The following is a 12,714-nucleotide window of genomic DNA, read 5'->3' as shown; positions in this document are numbered from 1 at the left end:
CTCCTGGAGGGCTTTGAAACATGCAATACCTTCCACATTGAGACCTTTTACATCTTTTACATCTTGGTCAAAAATTCCACTACATACCTTCAATAAGCAAAATTAACTTGTTTTGATTTACTTTATTTACAGTGAAATACAAATAAATACAATAGTAACTGTCCCTGAATCATCTCCCTTGCTGTTGCTTGTAAAAATGGCCTTAAACATGGGCTACACTTGCGTTAAAAGGGAACTATGCAAGTCTGGTCGCTTTTCCGCTGTTTTGGTAACGCTCCTCTCGTCCATGTGCAATTGTTCACAATGAAGCCGGCGGAAAATCAATACATGGAGCGGTGGATAACGTTATATAACATATACAGTACGATGTTATGACATGTATATTTGTGTAGTCTTAACCGTCATCAACAAAAGATGGCTGGTTACACAGCGCGTTTGTGTCGCGGTGTGCAGAGACGAGAGCTGGGACACCGGGGCGGCGGCCAGGTACTACACTGATGTTGCAAGGTTGGTTTTCAGCCGTGAGACGCCAGGTGGAAGACAGAGAGCCTCCGTTCTCACCAGTAACAAGTCACAAGTCATGTAGTTAACTATCACAACTAGAAGCTTTTTAATTAAGGTAAAAAATTTAGCATATATAGCCAAGGGAGAAATCCTGCTTCGTTCCCTTTAAAGAATAATAAAAAGTAATCCACAGAATTTCTGATACCTATGACACACTTACTTGTACATTCAACATGAGCATGTACACCGTGTATTACAGAAAAATTCTGATAAATTGTTCTCTTTATTTACTCTTTTTTTAGCAGTTTGTTCCCGTACCTGTCTTCTTGCCTCTTTGTTCCTGGGGAACTGGGAATTGTTCTCAGAGTTTTAGTCGAATAAATTATTGTTATTATAGAAAAACACTGTCTACTAAATGAATGATATCAGGGAGTATTCTTTGTGAATCAGTATAGCCCCAGTCACAGGAAAGTGGAGAAAGTGCTTTCAACACACAAATCATTTGGAAACATCAGGCACCAGGTGTGAAACAGCCACGTTAGAAAAATACAGTGTCTGAGAGCAGACCCTAGGCTATTTATATCAAGGACTAATCCTCCTTTCTTCCCTTTCCTTCATTAGTCCACCCATTAGTGTGCTAAGACTTTGGAGTCTTGGAAGAATAGAGATCATCTCAGTGGAGAGCCTGCCTCGTTTTCTGCTTCTTGGCTGTGTGTGGTGGAGGAGCTATGTCCCATGTCACAACCAGCAGACAGAATCTGAATCCCAAAGGGGGAGTGATAAAGGAGCGTCAGCACTTCACACACTTAAGACAATAAGAATGACTGGCGATGTGTCGGCACTAGTTCCATCAGAGAAAACGTACATGAAGCTCTATCGCCTACCTCGTAATACTTTGAAATGAGACTGAGACAAGCTGTGCTGTTGGTTTATAATTTAGACAAGAGGATGATGATGCACCTTGGCTACATCCTGTGATCACTCACATCACAAGTCCAATTCAATTATACAGCTCATTACCCACTTAATTTCATAGGTACGCGTGGTGTGAGTGTGTGTGTGCGCGCTTGCGTACATGCTGATACATGTGTGCTCATGAAACCCAGAGAGTGTGTCCTGAACACACAGTGTATAATAAAGGCACCATGAAAATAGATCAAATCCTAATTAAATACAGTACATCAGATCAGCTATGACTATGTTCTGTGTCCTATGATGTGTACTCATAGAAAAAGAGGGAGCCATTTTATCAAAATGACCTTTAGCTCAAACCTCTCTCAGCTTTTAGTAAAATGCCCTTTTGTAAATGGTCATGCAGAATCTAACATTCACTGATTTTACCCTTTTGACCTGCAGAACATTACTTTAGAACATGTCCTCAGAGGGCAACTAATTTCCTACTTCATTTCATAGTCAATTTTAGGGATTAACTGAGATCCAGTTTGTATATAATAAAATACATACTAATTGCCACATTTAATGAGATTATAAAGCTTATCACAACCATTTCCCAGGATCAAATTGGAAATTATCATTTTACATGTGCTGCAGCTGTATTCGGCTTTTGCTGTGCAGATACAGAGGAGAGAAATGAAATCCTTTAAAACATTTTCAACCAGTGAGCATTAGTACACATTTACAGTATGTATTGAATTTTACTTTCAAAACATACATACACTACATTTTATGACAAGTGTACAATTCATAGGTAACATTTTTGCCAATCGCATCTTTTGTTTTTGCAATGTGTCCCCATTTTACATAGTTGTCTGGCACATGAACATATACTAAGAAATGTCCATACTATTGGATGATAACCTGTGCTTATGTTCCTGATATCTCTTATCTCCTAGGACTTCCTATTGAAACAGCTGGATAAGGATGTGTACAGCCCGTTATTTATCAACTTCTCTGCCCAGACTACAGCTGCCCAGACCCAAAACATTATTTTGTCCAGACTAGATAAGCGGCGCAAAGGAGTGTTTGGCCCTCCACTGGGGAAGAAAATGGTACGTCGTCTGTCTTATGTTCATATTATGTTTTAGGTTGATATGATTTGTTTTTTTTCCCCCTTGAGTTTATGCATATTTTGGCTAATTGTTTTAATGTTGCTCTAAAAAATCTATAGTCCTTAGATAACAAGGATCACATCATTTAAAGTGTTGTCAGATGTTTAAACAGAAATCTGTGTAGTTTTAAATATCAGTTATCTTGTGGTGATATTACAACCTATTTATCATGCCATGTATACTAATGTTCTATCTTATCAGGTGGTATTTGTGGATGATGTGAACATGCCAGCAAGGGAGGTTTATGGTGCTCAGCCCCCTGTGGAGCTCCTGCGCCAGTGGCTGGATCATTGGAACTGGTATGACTTGAAGGACTGCTCCATGATCAACCTGGTGGATATTCAAATCGTATGTGCTATGGGACCACCTGGTAAGTAGCAGCTGTACCGTTTCAAAGCCAAGTTTGCTTGATAAAAATTAAGTTTCTTTCTGTCTCTTCACTGCTGCCTAAGTGCTGTAGAGACATTGCCACAAACCACCATTACCTTCTGTTTTGTGGAGCTCCTCGTTGCCTTGAGGTGCTTACAAATAGCAAATGCTTACCACTTCCTCCTACAACTACTAAAGCACAAAAGCACTCCTGTCCACTGATGGAGCTGGCAGCGACAGCTGCAAGAGAAAGAGGGTGGGTGCCACTCTCAGGTGCTCACACAGCTCCAGGGTTTGCTGCTGGTACCTGTGCTGAGCTAATGTTACACTGGTCTATCATGTTTAAGGAATTAGTTGATAAAATCAAAAGACAGTTGGATTTAGAGGTCTGAGACCACTTTCCCAGTGGATTCCACCAGATACAGTATATTCCATTCCATTCCACAGATGTAAACTTGTGTCTCAAAATAAAGGAAATGCCATATTGTCCAAATATGGTAACACAAACAGTGTTGTTGTTAGCTGTATAGCTAATAATGAGTTAAAGCTCCAGAGGGACCTTCCAATTCACTTTGTTGACTGGGATGATCTAACAAGTCACAAGTTAGTCTTGCAATGTAATATTTCAACATTGCAATATACTGTGGCTGCAGCATGTAAATGCAGAACAAGGTACCCTGTTAAGTAGTATTACATGTACATGAGTAACATAGAGGTTGTCATCTCTGACAATATCTATGGTTGCTGGGTCATCTTTAATACACAACTGCTCCTTACCAAAATAATAGTAAACAATTGAACAATGATGATACAAAACAAATGGAAAGAGCTCTAGTTAGTGACCACTGAGACATACATTAGACACATTGAACAAATGGTAATGATAAGTGAGCATTGCAAGCAAAATCTTCAGGTTCTTATAGTATCAGGAGCATGGATCAGAAATGTAATCTGTGGTTCTTTTTTCTTCTCCTTTTCATATAGGTGGAGGGCGGAACCCTGTCACACCTCGTTTTCTGCGCCACTTCAACATGATGACCATCAATGATTTTGATGACAAGACTATGTATACAATCTTCTCCAGGATCATAGACTGGCATTTCACCATACGGTAGCAACATAGAATATGGAATATGTTTTACTATCATGAGAGCATCCAGTCACTTTTAGAATAAAAATGAAATGTAAATTACTGCTGATCAAATACCATTAGGCAGCCACTACTGCAGAAATGTATATACATTTAGGAGGATAAATGTTTGTTATTAATTATTCAGGAGACTGCAAAATTGTTTGAAAAGGTTTCAAATGAACTCAAGTACTCATGCAGACTGTGTGCAGACATACACTGTATACCGGTATACTGTATACAGGCACACATACACATACACTCTGTATATGTCTACATTACCTCGTGTGCGTACTAATATTTTCAAATGAAACAGGGGGCAATCTGAACTGTGTGGGACTATTTCATCTACAGGTTCGCTTTCCCCAAGACATTTGCAGCTCTGACCTCTCAGATCGTTAACAGCACCATGTCAGTGTACCAAGAGGCCACCAAGAACCTGCTACCTACCCCGACAAAGTCCCATTACCTGTTCAATCTGCGCGATGTGTCCCGAGTCATCCAGGGCATCTGTCTGGCACGGCCAGAAACTGCAGATGAACCAACTGCCATCAAACGGCTCTGGGTGCATGAGGTAATGTGGTACACAACAGAAAGACAGTATAAAAAAATGCCTACTCAGAACTACGTACATAACTTAAGTAACATCAATTACAAATAAAAAACAAAATACATTAAAATATAGTTTATGTACTGAAGATGACATTGCCACACATTTCTCTGCAACCTCTGGACTCTGCTGATTTTTCTCCTTGTTCCCCTTTCTCCCTCTGTCTTGTTGATTCTCAGGTCCTGAGGGTGTACTATGATCGACTGGTCCATGACACAGATCGGTCTTGGCTTGTAAGCCATTTACAGACAGTGTCTCAAAGTCACATGAAGGACAACTTCCATCAGCTCTTCCAACATTTGGACCAGGACCAAGATGGGAAAGTCACTGAGGACGACCTACGCAGCCTCATGTTTTGTGACTTCCATGACCCTAAGGGCGACGACCGCAACTACCGTGAGGTGCACAATCTGGACCAGCTCGGCCAGGTGGTGGAGTCCCACTTGGAGGAATTCAACAACATTAGCAAGGCACCTATGAATTTGGTGCTTTTCCGTTTCGCCATTGAGCATGTGTGCCGCATTTCCCGCATCCTCAAGCAGCCAAGTGGACACGCTCTGCTGGTCGGTGTGGGCGGGAGCGGGCGTCAGTCTCTCACCCGGTTGGCTGCCCACATGGCAGAGGCCGAGCTTTTCCAGGTGGAGATCTCCAAGACTTATGGAACCACTGAGTGGCACGATGATCTGAAACTAATAATGAGGAAGTCTACGCAGGGTGAAGCCCATGGCGTGTTCCTTTTCACAGACACACAAATCAAAATGGAGTCATTTCTGGAAGACATTGGCAACCTGCTCAACACTGGTGAGGTAAAGTGCAAGGGAGGGGACACAGACAAAGCCAAGGTTGATCATAAAATGTAATAATGTGCATGGCTAGATTGACAAATGAGCATGAAGGTATAAATAACATTCACAAGCTGACGGGAAGAAGGTCAGTCAGTGAATAAAGGTTTGAATGAATGGTTAAAAAGAAGTATGGACAGAGAAGATGGATGTATTTGTAGACTGAAAAATTGATGAATACTTGGTGAATATATGAAATGATGAATGTTATACAAAGAGAAATAGGTTAAAGGTAGTTAACTTAACTAAAGGGATAGTTTTGGCAAATTGGGAGATGGAGTTGTTTTCGAGGCAAATGCAGAGACTGCTTGCCGAAAAACTGCCCCTGACGGGAACACGCATCACATCAGTGGTTTGTAGGAATTTACCTCGAAAACAACTCTGTCTGGTAACGTTCTGTTATTATCTCATACTGTGGTGAATGTACAGGTCACAACTTGTCCACAAGAGCGTTTTGGAGTTGTTGGATTGTGTTTTTGATTAGTTTGATGAGGGAAACCAAGAAATCCCATTAGCCTCTGTAGAGTAGCTCTGAGCAGCTCTGCTCCGCCGTTCTAAAAATAGGTTGCACCGACAATTAAAGGTAACAAACCTACTATGGTAACGAACCTCTTATGGCAATAGGCCAATTTGCCAAAATGTTGAACTATCCCTTAAACAAACCAAATACCCAAATCCACTTTAATATGTTAACTGGTTGTTTTTTCAGGTGCCTAACCTGTTTGCAGTTGATGAGAAGCAGGAAATCTGTGAGCGAATGCGTGTGCTCGACCGGCAGCGTGACCGAGACAAGCAGACGGACGGCAGCAACTTGTCCCTTTTCAACATGTTTATCGAGCGGTGTCGCACACAGCTGCATGTTGTGTTGGCCATGAGTCCCATCGGAGACGCCTTTAGGAACCGATTAAGACGTTTTCCTGCCCTCATTAACTGCTGCACTATTAACTGGTTCCAGGTGTGTGTGTGTATATACTGTATGTGGCATGTGCACCACAAAGTGCTCCACGTAGTTTAACAAAAGACACAGACCATATATAATCCATGTATATTATTAGGAGTGAGTTAAAAAAAAGGAAAATAAAGAAAGCCATTGCAGAGATTGAATGCACTGTATATAAAGTGGCTACAGTATAAAGCTTATTTCCTTCTTCACCAGACGTGGCCTGAAGATGCCTTACAGGCTGTGGCCTGTCGCTTCCTGGAGGATGTCGAGATGACGGATGAATCCCGAGAAGGCTGCGTCAACATGTGCAAGATCTTCCACACCTCAACTATTGACCTGTCAGCGCGTTTTTTGTCTGAGTTGGAGCGCCACAATTATGTCACACCAACCTCGTACCTGGAGCTCATTTCCACCTTCAAAGCCCTGCTGAAAACAAAAAGAGCGTAAGATCAAGATTTATCACGTATTGCATGTGTACAGCTGTTGCTTGATGAACGAGTTACCTCAGCTGGTATTTAAGATTGATCTCTTTGCATCCTCTGCCCAGGGAGGTGATGAAGCTGAAACGTCGTTACGAGGTGGGTCTTGAGAAACTAGAGTCAGCAGCAGGCCAAGTGGCCACCATGCAGGTTGAATTGGAGGCTCTACAGCCACAGCTGCTTGTGGCCAGCAAAGAGGTAGATGAGATGATGGTGGTAATCGAACATGAATCTGTGGAGGTGGCTGAAACAGAGAAGATCGTCAAAGTGGATGAGGCTGTGGCCAACGAACAAGCCATGGCTGCCAAGGCCATCAAGGATGAATGTGATGCTGAGCTGGCTGAAGCCTTGCCTATCCTGGAGTCAGCCCTTGCTGCATTGAATACTCTCACAACTCAGGTAATTTCTTTTTCTTTTTTTTTTTGAATAGTTAAAGGGATAGTTAAAGATTTTGGCAAATTCACCTACTGCCATAATCTCTATAGTCAATAGGGGTAGGTTCATCAAAGCTATGGTCTACAATCTGACAGACTATGAGAAATATTTTAAAAAAGCATCTCCCCACACACACACACATCCCCTCCGAGCTTGTACGGCCTCGTCACGACACGCCCCCCTTCAGCAGAGCAGAGCAATAAGCCTGCCAGCAGAAACCAAACACGGCACCAGCTTTGAATGTGCAGTTAAATGTCAGATTCACAGTCACAATTTCCACAATAAAACCAAAGATTACCTGTTCAACATAAACTCCGCTGTATCAGCACCGCCGCTGCAGCCTGAGCTGGGTCGCTCTGCACACTGCACAGCCACACCGCGGCTCCGCTGTGCTCCAGCCCCCATGTCTTCCTGCTTCCCTTCCCGACACACAGCACCCTGTCCTGGCGTGACCAGTCTCCCTCTAGCTCTGGAGCTTTGCTCGGCGCCGCCATGCAAAGCTCCAGAGCTAGAGGGAGACTGCTCGCCGCGCGGCCGAGCACAGGGTGCTGTGTGTGGGGAGAGGAGCAGGAAGACCGGGATCTGTAGCTCAGCGGAGCCGCAGTGTGCAGAGCGACCCCGCTCAGGCTGCAGCTGCGACTGGAAGCAGCTGTGTGTCGGGGAGAGGATCAGGGAGACTCGACGCGGCACTGGTACCGGTAATAACAGTGGCAACACATTCTGTGCTTCTGTGTTGTGCTTCTAGTGGCAGACCGGCCAGGGGTGGGGGGGCCAGCAGGCCTAAATTCATGGGTTCATGTGTCTGTGGCTGAACAGCTCATGGTGGTAACAACCATTTGTAGTTTCTAAGCGGAAATGGGCGGGGACGAGGTGGGACGAGTCAGGATGACGAGGAGCAGGGGAGTCGAGGGGAATGGATGGAAGGTACGAGCCAATGCGAGCCTTTCGTGACGAATGAGAGCATTTTGGAGTTGTTGGATTGTGTATTTGATGAGTTTGATGAGGGACAGGGGACCTGTACCGTTCACCTCCATTGTGTTCTCTGAGCAGCTCGTGTCTCTGCCCCACGGATCTCGAAACAACATGCACCAATAATTAAAGGTCATGAATCTACTCCTATGACTGTAGATGTTATGGCATAGGTGGATTTGCCAAAATCTTGAACTATCCCTTTAAGGATGGATCTAATGAAGTAGTTATTTGCATCTACAGGATATCACAGTGGTGAAGTCCATGAAAAGCCCACCCACAGCTGTAAAACTGGTGATGGAGGCAATCTGCATTCTCAAAGGCATCAAGCCGGATCGTATTCCAGACCCTTCTGGTTCTGGTAAAAAAGTTGAGGACTATTGGGGCCCAGCCAAAAAGCTTCTGGGAGACATGAAATTTCTTCAGAGCCTCCATGACTATGACAAAGACAACATCCAACCAAATTACATTGCTGTCATCCGCAACAAGTATATCACTAATCCAGACTTTGTGCCAGAGAAGATTCGAACTGCATCCACTGCAGCGGAAGGCATGTGTAAGTGGGTTTGTGCCATGGACAAGTATGACAAGTAAGTAATGTTCTTCTCCTTCTGTGTTCTCAGTTATGAAAATTGATGCATATTTGCAACGCTTGGGGTAGCTTTCATCTGTCTTGTTGATTAACATGAAGCTTGGTTATTGGTAACTTCAAAAGAATAATCATTTTCCTGTTGCTGGTGCACCACACATAGGCTAGGTTCAAAGTGATTCATGTAACATCTGACATTCTTAAATGCTACTGTAATTCATACTCTATATTTTGTGAAAAAAATTTCAGTGTCCCAGATAAATCATCAGAATCAGATACATTTCATCATATTGTACTTGATATGTGTAAATGTGAACCGATTTAAGGCTCCTGTGTCATGCAGTATTTTGACAATGTTCTTTTCATCCACGGTTTATCCATATCTATGAAATTCAACTAATTCTGTTTCATGTGTCCCTCAGGGTGGCCAAGGTAGTGGCTCCGAAGAAGGAGAAGCTGCAGCAGGCTGAGGGAGAGTTGAGTGTGGCCATGGAGAGCCTGAAGAAAAAGCAGGCTGCCCTCAAAGAAGTCCAGGATAAACTTGCAAAGCTTCAGGAAACTTTGGAGGCCAATAAAAAAAAGAAAGCTGAATTGGAGAATCAGGTTTGTGCCTTCTACATGTTTGTAGAACAATTTAGTTGTCGGCATTTGAGGTAAAGCGAGTGTTTAAATTGTAATGGCAACTTGCTTCAGCTTTGACGACCTTCATTTGGTTTCCTTGACCCAGGAAAAACTACAGCAGTGCGTCGTGTTTTCATATTCTCTCCTGCGATGATGCGTCACAGGTGGATCTGTGCAGTAAGAAGCTGGAGCGAGCAGAGCAGTTGATTGGAGGCCTAGGTGGAGAGAAAACACGCTGGAGTGAAATGGCCTGCGATCTGGGGCAGCTCTACAATAACCTGACGGGGGACATCCTTATCTCAGCAGGCACAGTAGCTTACCTGGGCGCCTTCACCTCCAGCTACAGACAGGTGAGATGATGGAGCAGAAGTCGATAGTAACAATATATTTTCAGGAGATTTTGAGATTTTAGAGTGTCCTTCTCCAGACAGTTTTGTCAGCACTGTTCTTTTTTTTTAGTAAAACCTCTGTAACATATTCTGAGGCAGTGCTGCTACAACATTTTTCATTAATACTGAGGCTAATGTTTTTTTTACTCATAAGCACTTCTCCCACAACTGTTTTAGACCAAGTAGTTTTGTGAAAAAATAAATACCATGGTGCTACCAAGGCACATTGGTTTTTCTTTTTTCTGAGCCTCACATGTGTCCAAGACCAAGCCAGTGTTTAAAGGTCATCCTTTATACTGTGTTGCATGCAGGGCTATTGTGATGCTGGAAAACACTAAGGAGCAGAATGAATTGGTTATTTTTATCATGCAAGTGCATGATTATGTTTGGGAATGGAAGAACGTGTGATGTGTGGTTATATGTGTGTACACTGCTTATTTTCTAACTAATTCTCCACTGTAAGTGTGGCAGCGTATGTGTGTGTACTGTTAAATCTCTGTGGATTCACATGTCTGTACATTTTGTGAACATGTTAATTATTGTTTTGCACATGCTCTTATTTGTTTGTGGGTGAATATCGGTTGCTGTGCATGTGTTAGAATGAAAATGAAGTAATTAACAGCGAGTGAACTCATTTACAGGATCAGATAGTGGAGTGGATGAGTCTTTGTAAGAGTAAAGAGATCCCATGCTCAGCCAACATGTCTCTGATGAACTCGCTGGGCGATCCAGTAAAGATTCGAGCATGGACCATTGCTGGCCTACCATCTGACAGCTTCTCCATAGACAACGGCATCATAATCTCGTGAGCATTGAAGACAAACTTTATAATGACATTGCATTCCCTCTAAAGGAAAAGCACTTTTCCTTTGTGCTTAGAAATTTTTATTAAGAGTTTAATGCACCAGATGTGGATGTCTGTAGCATGTTTGCTGCTGTTCTTGAATATTGAACATCTACAGCTAGTCCTCATAGATAATATATATTCCTTCAAAGTAAAGCTGTGCAGTGCAGTGCATTGCATAAACATGTTACTTGAATTGCACAGATAAAATGCCTGGATAACAAATTGCACAGCATTTCAAAATCATAAAATGATGAGCACTAACAGAAAACTGAGGCTCAAATGCATATTTCACAAAAGCAGCACTTTGAAGATGTGGTACATCTGCAAACCCCTTTCTGGAATAGAGGCAAAGTGATCAGTGTTTTTCTTATAAACCCAAAGGGCGTTGTCTTAATGTGTGAACATGAATAACTTTTTTTTAAATGCTTTGAAACTGATACTATTTATTTTTCACACTGTTTTACCTTTCACTCACTATACATGTGGAATATGTTCCAATGTTTTAACGGGCTGCATTGTAGTGTTTTTGATCACAGAGATACTGCCAACGGTTTTCAGGTCATTATTAGGTCACCCATTACCATAATGTACCCTAATGTAATAGAGACCATGACAGAACTTTATAAACCCATAACCCATTGTAGAAGCCCATGTAACATTGTCTGATTCAACCTTAAGGTGCAGAAAAAAAACCATTACAAGACATCTGCTTGTTTGTGTAAATGAAGCAGCAACATTGCTTTTTAATCACAATACTATGGCCCCTGGTGTGCAATCCAACTGTGAGCTGTCTAACTGTGCTGAGAGTGAATGTTCACCCTTAAGCTGCTCTCTACGTCTCAGTTCTTGCCCCCCCCCCCTCCATTGTTGTGATGCTTCATACAGTGATAGTTCTCACTCTGACAAGACAGCATCGTTTGATCATACACTACTCTGTGTGTGTGCATTTGTAGTAATGCCAGGCGGTGGCCTCTGATGATCGATCCCCAAGGCCAGGCCAACAAGTGGGTGAAAAATATGGAGAAGGCCAAAGGCCTGCATATAATCAAACTGACTGATGGCGACTTTGTCCGTACTCTTGAGAACTGTATCCAGTTTGGCACGCCAGGTGAGTGGAAGTATTTCTCTGCTATGATTCCTGTGCTTTTGCTACCTACTGTACACAATGTGCATGGGCCTCATCACTGCAGTTCCTGTTACTACCTGCTGATGTCTCTCTTTACCACAAAGTCTGATCATTGCCTGTCATGTTTTACTCTATTGTTCTCTGTTCTGCAGTGGAAGAATTCATATAAGGTATATATCTTAAGTGAGATGTTCCAATGAGCCTTTCTGCACCATTAGTGTGTTAAACTGCTGTAAATCATACCAAACAAAAATCTGTTTGGTTTCTCTGTATTTTCCCTGTCTTCTGTCAGGATGTCAAATTGACATGTGTTAGATGACATGACTATTTTCTGTGCTATATTTCTCAAAGTCTGTATGTTTAAATCTCTTTAACTTAAATGGGCCTTGCTTCACTCTCCAGTGCTACCGTGTGTAACCTTGGTTCATAAACTGGATTCTGAGCACATCCTACTATCTGTTTAAAAAAAAAGAAACCTTACCTTGGAAATATACTTGTACTTCTGTCTTCTCATAGGATTTTGAGAAGCTATGAAAGGGGACAGCAAGACAGGAATAAGAATTAGAAGCCGAGACAGCTATACAACCATTAAAAATACATCCAAATAATGACCTGACTCAGCCAGCCGCTGGGTCTTTGCTTACTGGCAGCCTACAAGGCTAACAGTTCAGAGAGTACCTTGTCCTTGGAGGGTGCAAAATAGTCTCTAGAGGATACAGTTTCACCCTCTACAGCCTGTTTGTTTATTTCACGGTTTAACTGTGTCCTGGTGTTTGTATTGCAGCTGATAATC

The 12,714-nt window shown here is 42.5% G+C and overlaps 1 protein-coding gene across 1 annotated transcript in view; it reads left to right on the top strand.

The window, feature by feature from the left end:
* Positions 1 to 12,714, top strand: part of dnah7 (dynein, axonemal, heavy chain 7) — a 72,709-nt gene that overhangs the window by 35,779 nt on the left and 24,216 nt on the right. Inside the window, exons 36-48 of the mRNA XM_085764242.1 lie at positions 2,358 to 2,513; positions 2,775 to 2,943; positions 3,927 to 4,053; positions 4,426 to 4,645; positions 4,861 to 5,487; positions 6,233 to 6,478; positions 6,680 to 6,909; positions 7,014 to 7,344; positions 8,593 to 8,939; positions 9,361 to 9,541; positions 9,724 to 9,909; positions 10,590 to 10,753; positions 11,749 to 11,903. Coding sequence (XP_085620368.1) covers positions 2,358 to 2,513; positions 2,775 to 2,943; positions 3,927 to 4,053; positions 4,426 to 4,645; positions 4,861 to 5,487; positions 6,233 to 6,478; positions 6,680 to 6,909; positions 7,014 to 7,344; positions 8,593 to 8,939; positions 9,361 to 9,541; positions 9,724 to 9,909; positions 10,590 to 10,753; positions 11,749 to 11,903 — 3,139 coding nt within the window. The remainder of the gene's footprint in view (positions 1 to 2,357; positions 2,514 to 2,774; positions 2,944 to 3,926; positions 4,054 to 4,425; positions 4,646 to 4,860; positions 5,488 to 6,232; positions 6,479 to 6,679; positions 6,910 to 7,013; positions 7,345 to 8,592; positions 8,940 to 9,360; positions 9,542 to 9,723; positions 9,910 to 10,589; positions 10,754 to 11,748; positions 11,904 to 12,714) is intronic.

Source organism: Trachurus japonicus, chromosome 21, assembly GCF_045865225.1.
Source record: "Trachurus japonicus isolate A0001 chromosome 21, Traja_1.0".
NCBI lineage: Eukaryota > Metazoa > Chordata > Actinopteri > Carangiformes > Carangidae > Trachurus > Trachurus japonicus.
Note: the sequence above shows the minus strand (reverse complement) of the source record. Positions and strands in the feature narration are given on the sequence as shown.